This window comes from Phaethon aethereus, assembly GCF_964289735.1.
Source record: "Phaethon aethereus genome assembly, chromosome: 12".
NCBI classification, from domain to species: domain Eukaryota; kingdom Metazoa; phylum Chordata; class Aves; order Phaethontiformes; family Phaethontidae; genus Phaethon; species Phaethon aethereus.
Genome location: NC_138588.1, coordinates 15267799 through 15283029, shown reverse-complemented (window position 1 = coordinate 15283029; position 15231 = coordinate 15267799). Strand labels below are relative to the sequence as shown.

Here is a 15231-nt window from a genome sequence, read left to right as displayed (position 1 = left end):
CAGTATATAGTGGCAAAATATGCTTTGAATGACTTCTGTCACATGTAACTGCATAAACTGAATCTTGGCCAAAGGAATTTATTAGCTGATTTGCTCTGGTAGCTAAGCTTCTTTTTGCTCCTAAATACTGTAGGAGGAAAGCATGTGATGGAAGCAGATACATTTATTGAGCCTTGATTCTGAGGGTGGAGCAGCCACAGTTCATTCACACTTTGTTCTTTTGGTATCATCTCTCATCTTCAGGGATGCTCTACTCAAGCTGCTGAGACATCTGCATTTGATTTCACTGCTGCTGACTTCATCTTTAGTTCTAGGTTATCTATGGCAAGTTTATCCATCAACAGGTTGTCTGGATATATGATAAACTTTAGATGTTCATCATGACAAAAGTAGTGTTCCTCCAAACTCAACCTCCTGCTTACAGTGGATATGTGTCTTGGTTGAATCTCTAATTCAGTAGCTTCCAAGCAACCTAATAGATAGGCCTAATCTTACTCTGAGATCAGTCATTGTTATAACCTCCTTGTTATAAGAGATTATTTCTGATGAATGCAAGCTGTTCTTGATTTGCAGCACTTTCTTTTTCTGCATAATCAAATTCTCTGAGATTAATCCATTTTTACTGGTGTTTTTGTCCTCTTCACTTTTAGCATTCATACAGTAACAGTTTTGGTGATAGTGAGCTTCTGCAACTGTGGTATTGCTAATAATAGCAAGGATCCTGTCATCCATTGTCTTTTACGCATATTTTGTGATTGAACATCTGCACGCTTACTCAGTACTCTAAAGTGTCGTTCTTTTTGCTACTTTTTTGTTCTTCTGACAGAAGCTATGTTCCATCTTGAATGCTGCTGTTCAACTTCAAGCATCAGTTACCTACTACGGGTTTTTCTTGCAGGACTTAATTTCTGTTTTGACACAGCAGCATTCAAAAAAGCATGGTGGGTGTGTGTTTTCATTGTGAACGTGCTGTTGCATTTCAGAGGAAGTTGAATCTGTGATATTTCACTTTCATTCATGGTTCCGGCAACAACAAAACTGGAATATGATTGCAGATTTTTGTGGCTTTCAGAAATGTTTTCTAAGAATTTCACAGAAATTACACTAGATTGACACTTCAATTTGAAGTTATGTGAATTATACTTCTTTTGAATGCTCATTTGGAATACTATCATTTGGTTCTTTTATAGTTTTGCTACAGATTTTTTTTAAGTTTTAGAGTTGCAATTAAAACACTTTTAAGCTACATTCAGTTTTGCCAGCTTTGTGTAAATAGTTCACATACAAACAATTGGCATAGTCACATCCTGTCTGTGTGAGGATCTCAGAAAAGTTACTTATGTGGAAAACTCAGAACATAAAACCATTACTAAACCATGCAAGCAAACCTTCCTGACTCGATACTAAATATCCCTGATGGTCCCAACACCTATGAAGTTACGTGAATAATGCAACATATTAGACCACGTCTGCAAGGACACTGCATGAATATGCATTGTATAACCAGTTTAGCTTATGGTCAAAGAATTAAGATTTCCTTTGTGTGTACCTTAACCTGTCTTTCTGTGTTATTTTTAGGACGCTGAGTGTCACTGCATTGTGGGCTCTTGAAAGATGTGTAGTTGTAGGGCAACTGTGCTTGATTAGCAAATTCTGTTACCTTTGTTTTGAAAGTCTTTCTGACAAGAAAGTAAATGTTTGTTTCTGTTACTCTGTTAAATGTTTGTAACTGCAGCTTTGTGCATAATGACACTTCACTACTACTCATAAGTTACCTTTGTTGCTAACACCATTTTACAGGTGAGAGACTGAAGACAATGTCAAATAACATGAATGCTACCATCTTTCCTTACCGATTCAGTCCTTAACAGTGTAAAACACTATAGCATAGAAGCAGCTTTTTCTTCTCCCTAACTATGCATTCACATGTACCTTCCCAGTAAATGCTCCTACAGTCAGGTGTTTGGGAGAGAATTGTGCTTTATGAATCATTGGCTCTACTTAGTTATATTTTTCAAAATGAGGAATTTCTGCTAAAAGCTGGAGTTCTTAAAAAAAAAAAAAGAAAACAACCACCACAAAACACAACAACAAACGAACACACACACCCCCAAAAAAAAAAAACCCACAACCACCTTGCAATCCTTTTGCTTGTAAAATAGATATATAATTGTTATGTATAATGCTGGGTATGGTTTAATTGAGGGGCTGAAAGGTACCTTGAGCCACTTTAAGTTGTTTCCTAGAAATTCTTGAAGCTACAGACATCCTAGAAAAGGTTACTTTCAGTTAGGGGTGGACAAAAAAAGGAATGTTTGGCAAAAGATTCCAGCTGAGTTTCAGTACTGCTTACCCAAAGAAGCTATGGGAGTAACTTTTTGGTTGTAAGAAAACCTGACAGATCAGTGGGAAGATGGTAGAAACAAGACAGCCAGATCAGCTCATGATTTGAGCTCTGTGTGTTTGTGCAAATATACATAATTTTATTATGGGAGAACAGGAAAAGCAATGAGACACTATGAATTTCAGAAATGAGAATACTCCCATGTTTAGGCTGTGCTCAGTGATGCCAAACCTCTTCCATCAGTCCTAGGTGATTCCTCATGTATCAAATAAAGTTTCAGATCAACCTGATTTTAGACTTTAAGGTGTCTAAATAAATGTTCTTACTTACCTGGCTTTTATCCTGAATCACTTTGGTTTTGTGGTCAACCCATTCTATTGAGCATCTCAATCGAGCTGAAATTTTGCCCTCAGCTGCTACATTTGGGGGGCATTTTTTTTAAGGGATTGACAATTAAGAGGCATTTTTTCATTGCCTTAACTAGAAGCTTATTTTTATGTAGAAAAAAGAATCTTTGGAGAGTTCTAGAGAGGTTTCAGATTTGCTCAAAATTGTGGACTAGCAGGATGTACTTACCAGAGAAGGTCACAATCTTTGTTTTATTTTCATAACGTTCTTTCCAGTAGCACTGTAGCTCCACAGATGTAAGAAACTATATGTCCTTTGTTGTTGTTTGAAAGCTATGGGATTTAACATTTCTCATATCATTAAAATCTTGGGAACATCACAAGGTGATAGTCTTCTATGGTTTAATATCCATTTGTAAAACTTCTGCTAATTACAAATTAGAAGGAACTACTTTCTAAAACCTATTCCTAAACAGAATTAAGGTTGAGAATATGTCAGGAAACCAAGGTAAACCATATTAACAAAGATGTGGTTATCATAAAATATTATAAACCCTATTCACTTCCAAAACAGCATAAACTAGCCAGATTGAATCTGCTTTATAAGCTATAAAACACGACCTCAGAAATCTGTCAGAATTTGATGATGTAAAGTAATGTTTATAATGTGTTTAAAAAAATCTACAGATATTGGATCCAATGCATACCCATTTATTTTAGTGGCAAAACTTACATTTATAACAGTATGTTTTGTCCTTGGATATACAATATCTGATTTATTTGTGTCTAAATTGTTCTGCTCTTTGAAGAGTGACTGTTTTTAGACAAATTACTATTTCCGACATACTTGTTTAAGTCCTTGCATGGAAATCATTAAACCAGTGAAGCTAAGCTAAATATTTGGTGTTGCTACTCATGATTAAATACTTCAGAGTATTTCAAGTCCCTGACACAAAAAATGTGTTGTCATTTGATTTACCCTGATAGGTTTTCTTACAGTTAATTAGATGGGCATTGTTACAGTGCTATCACAGCATTGCTATTTTAAAACAATCCTTTTTTTGTGGTTATCTTTGCCATCTTTTATTGCAAATTAAGATAGAATAATCAAAATCATTATAAATGGTGGTTTATACTGTGGTCCAAGATGTTGCTTACCTGCTAGAACATTAGTGTTAGAAGGTGTTTGTGGTGTGCTGAAGATGTGCTACAATTCTTTAAAAGGGAATGCTTTCTTGGATTAAATTATGAAAATACATGTGGTAGATATCAATTTAATATTAGTATACATTGTACATAAAACTTAAGTCGATAAAGCTGTTTCTTTTGTCAAGTATTTTGTACCTTGTAGACAGCCCTTAAGACTTGCTGAGGTCATGAATCATTTAATTTATGATTAATAACATTATTTAAATATAACAGAGGCAGCACTATACTTGAGCAAATAAATGTGCCTTTATGCAGCATCAACAAAGAAGATACAGGCATAAGCAATTTTCAGGGTTTTGTTCAGGTTTTTTTATACGAAACATTTGAAAGGTTAAATTTTATATTAGAACTGATGAGTTAACAAGGTTTTGCAAGAGACATGCTTCTTGCTATCTCTGCAATAGCATTGTCTTATATAAACACAGAAAATCAATTTTAGTGATGTTGTGATAAGCTGTTTAATTAATGTGGTTTTAAAAGTCAATAAATTTAAATAATGTATAGCTCATCTAATGTATGGACTGTGCCTGTGAAGCTATTTTGGGGGAAGTATCTCCTCCAGAGCGTAGTTGGAGGTCAGCTGCAATGTTTTACAGTTGCCCTAAAGTAAATTACAGCTGTGTTCTGGGTATTTGAGTTCTGGTAGGCAATTAAAAGAAAACTGAGCTTGTTTTGCAGAATACGTAATGTAGCTTTATGTACTTTTTAAAAATGCACTTCAGCAAATTTATCATTTCAGATCTTAAATACTCAGTCATGGTTTAAAAGGCCTTTATGGCGAGATTATTCCTCATGTAGAATTGCAGTAATTGCTACAATAAAAGAATTGCTAATCATCTTAAGACTGTTGCTTCCTCATTTTCATGAGGTGAGATAACTGGAACAGAAACAAGTTTATCTTACAATTTCTATATACCAAATAAAATATTTTAAAAATTGGAAATGGACTTCTGGAACTCTGAAGTACGTTTAAGCTCAAAAGAAGTATCAACTTTAAAAATTAATTTCAGATTACCAAGTTGCTATCTTACTGTAAGTATCTTGATCCATACCTGTATTTTAAACATACAGTATTTTAAAACATTGAATCTTAATTCATTATTCACTAGGTTAAAGACCGAAATCTCCATTAGAGAGAGAGAAGCTAAGTTGGAGGTAATGTCTTGTCTTTTCTCCACACAGTCTAAAAATATTTCTGAACTAGTTTGAAGATCCAAGACAACTCTTTTTTAAGTATACATATACTACTGGGTCGTGTTGTTCAGAAGATATGCATAGTGCAAAAATCTAGCTTTATGTGTTTTACTAGAAAAAGATACGGCAATGTTGGAGGGACACCTTTAGTATGTCTGCCACACCCAAAGATTTCCAGTTTGCAGTCAGTCTATTCTGGTTGATTTGTATGCCAGTCTCCAGTGAAGGAATGGTTTAGTTGCCTTATGTGTCTTCATCTTCAGGGAACCTGGAAATTGACCTCAAATAGAACCTGAGATCTGGGTAGGTATTGTCTCTGAACTGTAACTTTTTGAGGGCTATTTTATTTGTACATCTTTAAAGAGGAAAAGCTTTGGATATGCCTCTTTAGGCCTGAGTTACTCTTTTTTTTTTTTTTTTCCCTAGGCATGTGTTGGGCAAATTTTCCCCTGCTTTCTGCCTGTCAGGAAGCTAAACTATCTCACAGTACATCTTAACTTTTTTTAAAATATCATCTTTGGATTCTGATTTTACAAGATTTTCTTCTGTAAGAAGTTGTCTTTCTGTTACACTTAAAAAAGGGTGGTCTGTTACAGGAGTCCCAGCCAGTAAGAGAGTGGGAGAAGTCCTCAGACCTAGTAAAGATTTTTCTTGTAACGCTGCTTGCCTACTTTCTAAAACACAAAGGCGTTGGTGGCATTTTTTTAACAGAAGCTTTTAAACTTCTTTAACAGAAGAAGATTTTGTAGAAATGTGAGAAGACTGTTCATCTTCAGCAGCATTAAGGAAGATTCTCAAACATACACAGTAACACCTTTTTGTTTTCATAGACTCTGTGACCATTTCAGGTGTGTTTTCTCTTAGTTTTTCCTTTTTTTTAATCCCGTATTGTATTTCAGCATTATAGAAGATGTAGAATTAGCTTTTTTTGCTCCATAAAATTATGTTCCATAATATTGGCTTTCATTTAAAAATAAAACAAAAAATGCAGCATTCCCCCCCAAACAACAGAACAAAAAAACCAACCCACACCCCCTAGCTCCTACAGTTGGAAGAGATGGAGAATACAGACAGAATAGGCTACTTTGTTAGCTGTGTGAGCTTACACGACATCTGAAACCAAGACCTTTCAGAACAGTGTGCCATTCAGTGTGGTCTGGGCCATGTGGAACTTCTGGTTGTTTTTTCCAAGGTGCCATGGAATGCCTGTTATTTCACTGCAGCCAGATGCTTGACATTTTGGCTGTTTGTTGAAATGCAAAACAGGAGGTCAAAGGATACACCCCTAGGGTGCTGAAGAACCAAAAATATAAACTGATGAATCAGGTTGTTTAAAAACATAGCATTTAAAACTTGGAGAGAGAAGTTAGGAAATCTTCCTTTCCTGGTAATTCCCAGGGGTGAATATGGTCAGCCAGGGTGGAGGAGGGAGGGTGGATAGGGAAGAAGGAGGTTCTGTAGTAGGAAGTACAGTGCAGTAATTTTAAGTCAGAAAGTGTTTTGTAGCATGGGTTATATGACAGAATTATAACAAAGTATGGTAGAGGTACAGCAAAGGCTACTTTAGAAGATGGAATAAGCTAAACTTTACCATACAGTTTTAAAATACTTGCTGCATAATTTGGCCTCATTGAAACAAAATGTACCACCTATGTGGGGGGAAAAAGGTATGTAATGTTGTTTACACAGTTTTAAATATTTAAGAGGTTGTGGTACAAATAATAATTTAAAATGTTCGTTTTTATCTACAGTGACCTTTTCTTTTTTAAAATTGAAATTAACTTCTACTCAGAAAAAAAGTTTAGTTTCTTAATTTTGTCACTTAGGCACTTAAAATTTCCTAAATGAAAATAAAATTATATGGGCAAGAGGCGTAGCCTAGGAGATGCTTTTAGAAGACTGATGTGGCTGTTTCCAACTGACAGTTTTCAGTCACTTCCTTTTCCACTCTTTTAAAAATGGAGGTATAGGGGGGAATTGCCTTTGTTCATGTTGTTTAGAGTGGAAAAAGTTATTTCATTAGGTAAGTTTTAATAGAGACTCAAAAGTGACAAATATTTTAAGAATCTTCCTTATACTTACAGCATCTGTAGGACTAAAACACTGTGTAATGCTTAAAAAATATACTCGCTTCAACTTTGTCTTACTTCTCCTCTGCTTTTTTTGCCTTTTCTTTGTGAGCAAACCACAAGTTTAGTTCACATTTTTTTCCTCTCCAAATAAAAAGCTGTCCAGAGTTTGCACCTTATTCAATAAGTCATAATTGAAACTACATGTATGAAAAAAGCTACGGGGGTTGCTTTGAAGTTCTTCTTTGTTTCTGGTTTTGGGGATTTTTTGGGGTTTTTTAACTTGGGACACTATTTGCAAACATCTGTTCTAAGATTCATGCTCAATTTCTGCTACATAGCAGATATATGGGAATGTCAGTGTGAAATTATTTCTGCAACTTTATATTGTAATCAGTTGCTTATGAATATAAAGTAAAAGAAATATCATTAATTATTACAGAAAATTCCAAGACTTAGTATATCTGAAGGAAAAACAGAAACATCAGCTTTTGAAAGGTAAATACAATGATCAGCTGCATCTTGAAATCAGGTACATAAAATAACACATGCTGTGTTTTTCCTCAGGTAATTGGGCAAAAGTATTTAATTAGTATTTTCATAATGTGTATTTTCTATGATAGAAAATTTTGAATGGCGGTTGTAATGTACTTGCTCAACAAAGCATGTAGGATTTAGGTTCCCATGTGTCAAAACACATTTTTAGTACTGCTTAAATTGCAAATTAGTCAAGATTCATAAGATATTAAATAAAATACGCAATTGTTAAAAGAAGCAATTTTATAATATTGCATATGAGTTAACAGCATTACTGGGGCGATTGGGAAACAATTTTAAAATACAGTGTAAAATGTTAATTCTTGGATATTCACTTAGGTTTTTAAAAACCTATGTCAGTTTTGGGAAGCATACTCAACCAAATTCTTCGCAGAGCAAATATGTGAAATTATAGGGTAACTAACAAATATAGCTCTACACTTTAAAAATATGCCAAATTGTGGAATTTTTTATGTCAGTCTGGGGAAATAATTGAAATCTTATACATTTTTTTTGACACATACTGTGGGCAGACTTGTACTTCATATAACTCATCTGAATTATTACTGCAGATCCCACAGCCTGAAATGTTTTTTTCTGGTTAGTGATCTTTCACAATTGTTGGTGCAAATTTAACCTTTAAAAACTTAGTCAAAACATAATTGTAGTTATTTGTTACATAGGTATTTATAAGTACCTTCTTAAGGGCTATTTATAAATAACCCAAAAAAAACCCCACCAAACTGCGTTCAGAGTCTCTCTGCAGGTTACTTTTCTTCTTAGAAAAGGTTCTGCTTTGTCTCTCTTTATTCTAGTCATATGCAGTGTAGGCCAAATAATTTGAAATATTACTTAAAATGTTTGCTTAAGAATTGAGACTATGTGGTTCAGGTATTAGAAGCTAACTGTGTCTAAGCTACGGATTAATGAACAGTCACTGTAATTATAATTGAATATGATGCACTACTTTCTCCTAGCCTTGTGGTTAGACAAAAATAATTTCAATATATAAATCTGTTCTGTGTTTTCTGTTAAAACTTTGTTTGATACTACTTTATGGGCTTTAAGACAGACATCTGGAGTATTGTAGCTCTAGCACTAGAGATTCTCAGTCCTCAAACATTTTTTGCTGTTATGAAGCCAAGGTAATAACATTGATATTAGCAAGTAATTACTGCTGCAGGAGCAGATCAGTAGATGAAAGCAGATGACTGAGAATCCTGCATCTTCTCTGCGCTGTGGTTCGGAGGTGTTATTTTAGGCCAGATTTGTGTTCCCTGGGCAGAATGCCCATACTGTGGAGATAGTCAGAGCTGTGTGGAACATCCATTGTTGGTTTGGACTCCTGAGGACGCAGCTCCTTTAGGAGTTGCAGCACTTGTGGATCACAGCTTCCGGTTCCTTTTCCTCAAAAAGGAATCTAGTTTGCATACACCAGGGCTGCTCTGTAAACCAAACCAGTATGTGCGAGCAATCAAGGAATGTGCCTCAAAACCATGGTGGTGTTTCACACCAAACTGTTAATGTAAATGTAGCTGTAATACAGGTTTTGTTACCTGGAAGTACTTTTGCACAGACTGAAAGTGTGTTTGCACATACTTTGCAACTACTCTGTATACAGATGTGTAAATGTCACTTCTTTATAGTTCTGTTCTGAAGCTGTATGAATTTTTCTTTCTTGCTGAGTTTTTCCCTGAATTATTTTTAAAATCTTAATGTAAAAAACCAATATAAAACAATATAATACTCTAAAGTTAAGTATGTATAGCAAAGAGCAGCAAAAAAAATTGAGGTGGTAGAATTTTAAAACAACAAACATTCAGAGCCTAGCTTTTCTCAGCCTTACTTGGTACCCAAATCTTACATTTTCTATACAATGAGAAAAAGAGAAAAAATCCCTTTGATTTGTAGGCTTCTGTAGCTTGGGATGTTTGCACTTGGTAGACTCATCTCCTGGATTCAAAATTATGTCTTACTGCTACTCCCTTAAAGTAGTCTTATTCTAAAACCTGACCTGGCAGCTAGTTCATTAGCATGGCCTGTATTTGATAATCCAGCCATGGCTTGTATCATGAATTGGAAAATGGGTTCGTTGCTTTCATTAAACAAAAGTCAGATTTTACATTCTGTTAACTGAAATCCTCCTTTTTATATAATTCAGTTGTCATTGTTCTTGCATTTTCCAGTGTTTCTGATGTCTGAATTTTTATTTTACACTGTAACCAGTATTGTTTGCACATAGAGTAGTAAGAGTACATTTCATTCTTAATATTGGATGGAAGGCTATTCTTTTTCAGCTACGGACTTAGTAACAGAAGGATTTCCTGGAATCTTATATGATTTTTCTTTTCATTGCGGGATTTTAGTGCGTCACAATTGCTAGGTTTTGTTTACCCATCTGCAGTTCTCAGCGGAGGTAAATTATTTCATTGGAGAGCTGTTCTATCTGAATGAACTTACAGTTGTGCTTAGGAATCTAAAAGAACACTGTTCTTTGTGGACAATTGCACAATCGCCATCACAAAAACAAAAAATTGTTCAATTTTGGTTTTTTACTCTGTTTTATTGGTATAAATGACTCACAGGAAGGTATGCTGACAAGAGTCAGCGCATTTCTGCATGAGAAATGAATATCTAGAGATTTTTGTCTTCTTCCTCCCCACTTCTTCCTCCTTTCCTCTATTTTGCCAAAAATGAGTGAGAATGAGAGGCTGGGTTTGGATGAAGCTGGGATTTTGATTACTAGAAGGTGACAGAGGTTGTGATGGATTCCTTTTGTATTTTAAGGGCAGGTTTGTCTTTTGACGAGTTTCTCAGTGTGAATCTTGTGTGGGTAGATATATGTAATCCCTATAGGATTTCCAGTGTGGAAACACTGCTCTGTGTGTGCGCTAATGAGGCATGCATTAGTCATCCCTTTATTTAAACCTTTTTTTTTTTCATATCTGTGATCAAAACTTTCCACATAAAGAATAATACTTGTTAACTGTGCAACTACATCTCACCCTCAAGCTGCTTGTTGAAAAGTAGTAGCTAAAGGTCATTTATGTACACTGTTTCATAAAGAGTTGACAGGATTTTCATATTAAAAGAATTCTAAATATTTACTAGCATTTAGACAGCTCTGTATAGCTTAAAGGTTTCTCTGGAATACATGAGGCAATTAGGAACAGTTACGGCAAGACCGGTTATGTCAGCCACAGCTGATGGGGGGTTTTGAGTGTTGGGTTTTGTGCTGGAACTTAGTCTTGAGTCTTCCCTCAAATATTAGCCTTTTCCCCCTTTTTTTCTAGAAGACGAGAGAGAGGAGAACTTGGATAGAAAATTTGTTTGTATATTCGAGAATGTCATGTACTGGTTTAGATAGTCCAATAAATTGAAAAAACTTTGTTTGACACAAGTAGCAAATACAGGTTGTAATTTGGTAAAGAGGTTGGCCTGTCTCTTGAGTTAATTCCTTATTATGAATGAAAAATCAGTAACGGAATGAAAAGGTTCTTACGATTACCTCAGTTGACTGGCAAGACTTCACCACTCGGGGATATCTCAGCAGTCTCTTATCTCTACTCAAAATATTCCTGCGACATAAAGTCGAAGTAGGAAATGGAGTATTCTTGGATTAGTTTATTTAAGTGAAGTAAAACTTGAAAACAGATTTCTGCATTTTTGTAGTATGTACCACCTCTTCCAGAATAACCATTTTCTGTAGAACTCGATATTATTTAGTGTATAGGTGTATCACATGAATTGTTTTAAACTCCTGGATCAGTAGAACAACATATCTAGGCTTTCAGCTTGAAAATATATCTTTAAAACATAGTAGGAAATTGGTTATTCCTTTTAAGGATCCTGGAACTTGGCTGTTGCTTAGGTAATGTTGAAAGTGGTTTTAGCCAAAAAATATTTCAAACCATTTGAAGAAATAAAGTACCAATGCATTTTCATTAATGAGATATTTTGTAATACTGTATGTCTCACATCTTTTTGTCTGACTGCCACTGTTCAGAGACTATTTTCCGTTTAAGTTTTATATTTTAAAAGCTAGTTTGGGAAACTTGCTCCTAATTTCACTTCCTATATAGAATTTACATTTGAAATCTGACCAACTGTTGTTTTTCCATCTTCCCCTCCTCCTTTATTTTGTCTGTCGTCATCATCATTTTAGGTAATTTGAGCTACTGCTTATTCTGAAAAATTTTGAATGTGTTAGAAATTATATTAAACTTTTACGAAATTTAAATCTTTACAGCAAAGAATGAGCTCCATCATTGAAAGGATAGGAGAAGCTGGTGTTCCTATAGGAAATTAAGATAAATATTAGAAACGAGTATTTAGGATTTTGATTGTTGAAATATGAACATATAAGCAAATTGCATATGGCAGTGTGACTGGACTATTTTGTATTTCTGTGGTTACAGATGTCATTTGAAGTATACAGTTCAGACTTTCTTTGGAGCATTCAGATTGTTGTTTTTCCTGGTCACCCTAAAGTGCTGCATGCATGTGGCTTTATTGAAATAATACAAGGTTTAAACAATTTGTCTCCAAAGTTCATATGCTGTGTCTTATTATACAGTAGGATTCTCATTTTTACTTGCATAATTCAGTACTGATCTGTATTTCCCTTATAAATATGCAGTTTTACTCTGAAATTTAGTGACTGAAAATGCTACTTCACAGATTCACTTTTTCAGTGAATCCAAATTTGTAGTTGCTCGACTAAATTTTAGATTTAGGTAAATTTATATTTCCAACTGTTAGCTTTTTTTCCTTGCTTTACTCTCATTAGTATTGCAGAGTCAATCTGGCAATATAAAGGTACAAACTGGCTTCTTTTTCTTGCACATCATCAGAAAAAGTTTCCAAGTAGTTGTGTCGAAGAGGCTGTGCAGGTAGAGGAACATAACATTGTATTTTGGAAAATTCCATGTGTCACACAAAGGGGACAACTTAACCTTCCTGTCTGGAGATGAAATGCAAGAACTAAAGAGTACTAATTGACTGCTAAATACAAAGCTGATTTTTTTAAATAGGTAAGAAAAATGCAGCCGTTAAATTCAGTAAATCTTGCTATGAAAATCTGTGAGAAATAGCTAATAGAAAATCTACAATACCACTTTCTGAGTGTCACTTCAGAGTACAGCTATGTTGCTTTATTTCATTCATTATGAAAATAACTTTGTTTTTTTTCAGCAAACAAGAGCATGACTCTTCAGACGAAAAAAAAGAAATCAATAGAAGTCAAACTAAAAAAGTTGCATCAATTGAAAAGAATGAAGAAAACTCATCATTATCAAATATAGGAAATGTTCCTAGTTTGGAACTCCCTGACAACAGCGCGGAGAATTCTTTGCATGAGAAAGGAGCATGTTGTGATTCAGATAATAACAAACAATTAGTAGATGAGAAACAAAAATGTATTCATGATGAAAATGAGTTGAAAACTTGCCAAAGTTCAGATAATGTTATCTTGAATGAGCAGACTAAAGTACATAGCTTGGATGAAACTACACTTTCAGCAATGAACGCAAGGGACTTAAAACTAACATTGGGTGAAGATGTTAGTTTTGAGCAGTTCTTGAGAAAAAGAGATGAACCTGAATCCGTTAGTTCAGACATTAGTGAACAAGGCAGTATTCATTTGGAGCCTTTGACTCCATCAGAGGTACTAGAACATGAAGCTACTGAAATTCTTCAAAAAGGTAATGTTGCACCTTCGTCAAAGAAAGTTGGACAACTCTCTGAACAAACAGATGAGACTTCTAAAGAAAGCAGTCCCAACAGAATGGAAACAACTGTAAACAAGACAGATGAAAATGAAGCAAGCTGAAATTATGTTAATTTTATTGTTTGTTATAAACAATGGTAAGAATGCCATATACCATTCCTGATGAGTGTGCTCATTGATGCAAATTATTAAAAATAAAAAAGGGGGGAGGGGAGGGAGGAGAGGAGGAGACACTAAAGGAAAGTTTTGCATATGAAGATAGCATGTATGTGTATGTACAACTGAATTAACTAAATTTACAAGAGGTCACACTTTCGGATATATCTTCCTGTTTCTTGGATGTGATATATCTTACTGCATTGCCATTTGAAAGGAGGAATAAATTCTAATTTTTATAGTTAACTAGCCTGAGACAAGGTGATTTGTTTGCCAAGAAAATATTTTTTTAAATCCTTCAGTGTGAATATCATTAAACAGTGGAATTCAGTGTGAAATCAATTCTGATGCTGAAATGGAGCACACTTGTAATGATGGTTATTGGTCTGCTGATAATTTGGGTAAACACAACCCTTTGGACTTGGTGTCACATTCCTGTCTGTAAAAGCATGTAAACAGAATTAGATAAATCTATGCACCTCTGTACAGGTGTAATCATGCCAGGCTGTAAGCTTACCCTAATAAACTTTCAGTGAAAGTGGAATTATTACAATAAAAATATATATTTGTGGGGTTTTCAGTGTGCAGGCTGTGCAGAAATACCGAACATTAATTGTATAAAGTAGAACATACTGCTGAAAGTACTGTAGCTGTTTAGGCTTTTACCATTGTTTTAATTATTCTTAGCCGTAGACCCATAGGAACGGTCTGTAAGTCACACCAAAGTACGGTTTAATGTAAAAATTGTTTTAAGCAAAAAGAAGGAAAACCCCAAACTGGAAACACCAACTGGCATGCATTCTGCCATTTTGCAGCTGCTACTGGCGAACTGTTACAAAAAGGACAAAAGGGCATATAAAGTAGAATGTACAGTTCAATTTCAGGACTTTTTGTAGTCTAAATTGTGTACAGAAAGATGGCTGCTGGTTTTTTTGTCTTCTAGTTAGCAGCTAGATGTAGGAATGCCTATGATTAATGGTAGCTTGCTCTTATGACTTCATTGCTCCATTTGAAACATTCAGAATGTGCTTTTGACTTACAGTTTTGTTTCGAATGAATGTTAAATGTTTTGAACAGCTGTTAAAGCACTGCTGTAAATTATTACTTTTTGAGTAAATATTTGCAACAAAATTTTGTCTTTGTGCATAATTTTATGCTCAGCTTGAAACTTTAGCCATAGTCTTCCCACGCGTTTTTAAAAGATTTAGTGACTGTTCTCCAAAGCTATTTCATTTTAAAATTGAATTTTAGACTTATGTGGGGCTTTTTGTTTGGTTGGGTGGGCTTTTTGGTGGTGGTGGTTTTTTTAGAATTAAATGAGCAAGTGCCTATGCATAAACATATTTTTGTAGCTGTGTATTGTGTTAAGATGTGCTAACTTTTCCAGATTAGAGATGCTTTTCTGGGCCATCGCATGCATCTGAAGCCTCCTCTGTCGTCCCAGGTTAACTGCACTCGGCTGCTAAATGAATCTAATCAGCAACAGTATTAAAATTTAGAGACCATCCAGCTTATTGTTGGAGCCTCTAAATAAACCGCGTCAATATCAACATCTCAAAAATTGCTTCAAACTCTAAAGGGTTATATGACTTAAGTTTTGAATTGAATTAAGATGAATCTTAATTTTCATCCATGCAGGTTTAGAAG

General features: G+C 34.8%; 1 protein-coding gene across 1 annotated transcript in view; it reads left to right on the top strand.

Moving 5' to 3' along the window:
- The window catches only part of ZNF280D (zinc finger protein 280D), a gene marked incomplete at its 3' end in the record, with an annotated part of 47007 nt that extends 33477 nt beyond the window's left edge, over positions 1-13530 (top strand). The window contains 3 exon segments of the mRNA XM_082005162.1: positions 5010-5055; positions 7606-7661; positions 12894-13530. Coding sequence (XP_081861288.1) covers positions 5010-5055; positions 7606-7661; positions 12894-13530 — 739 coding nt within the window.
- Between the last annotated feature and the right edge of the window lie 1701 nt (positions 13531-15231).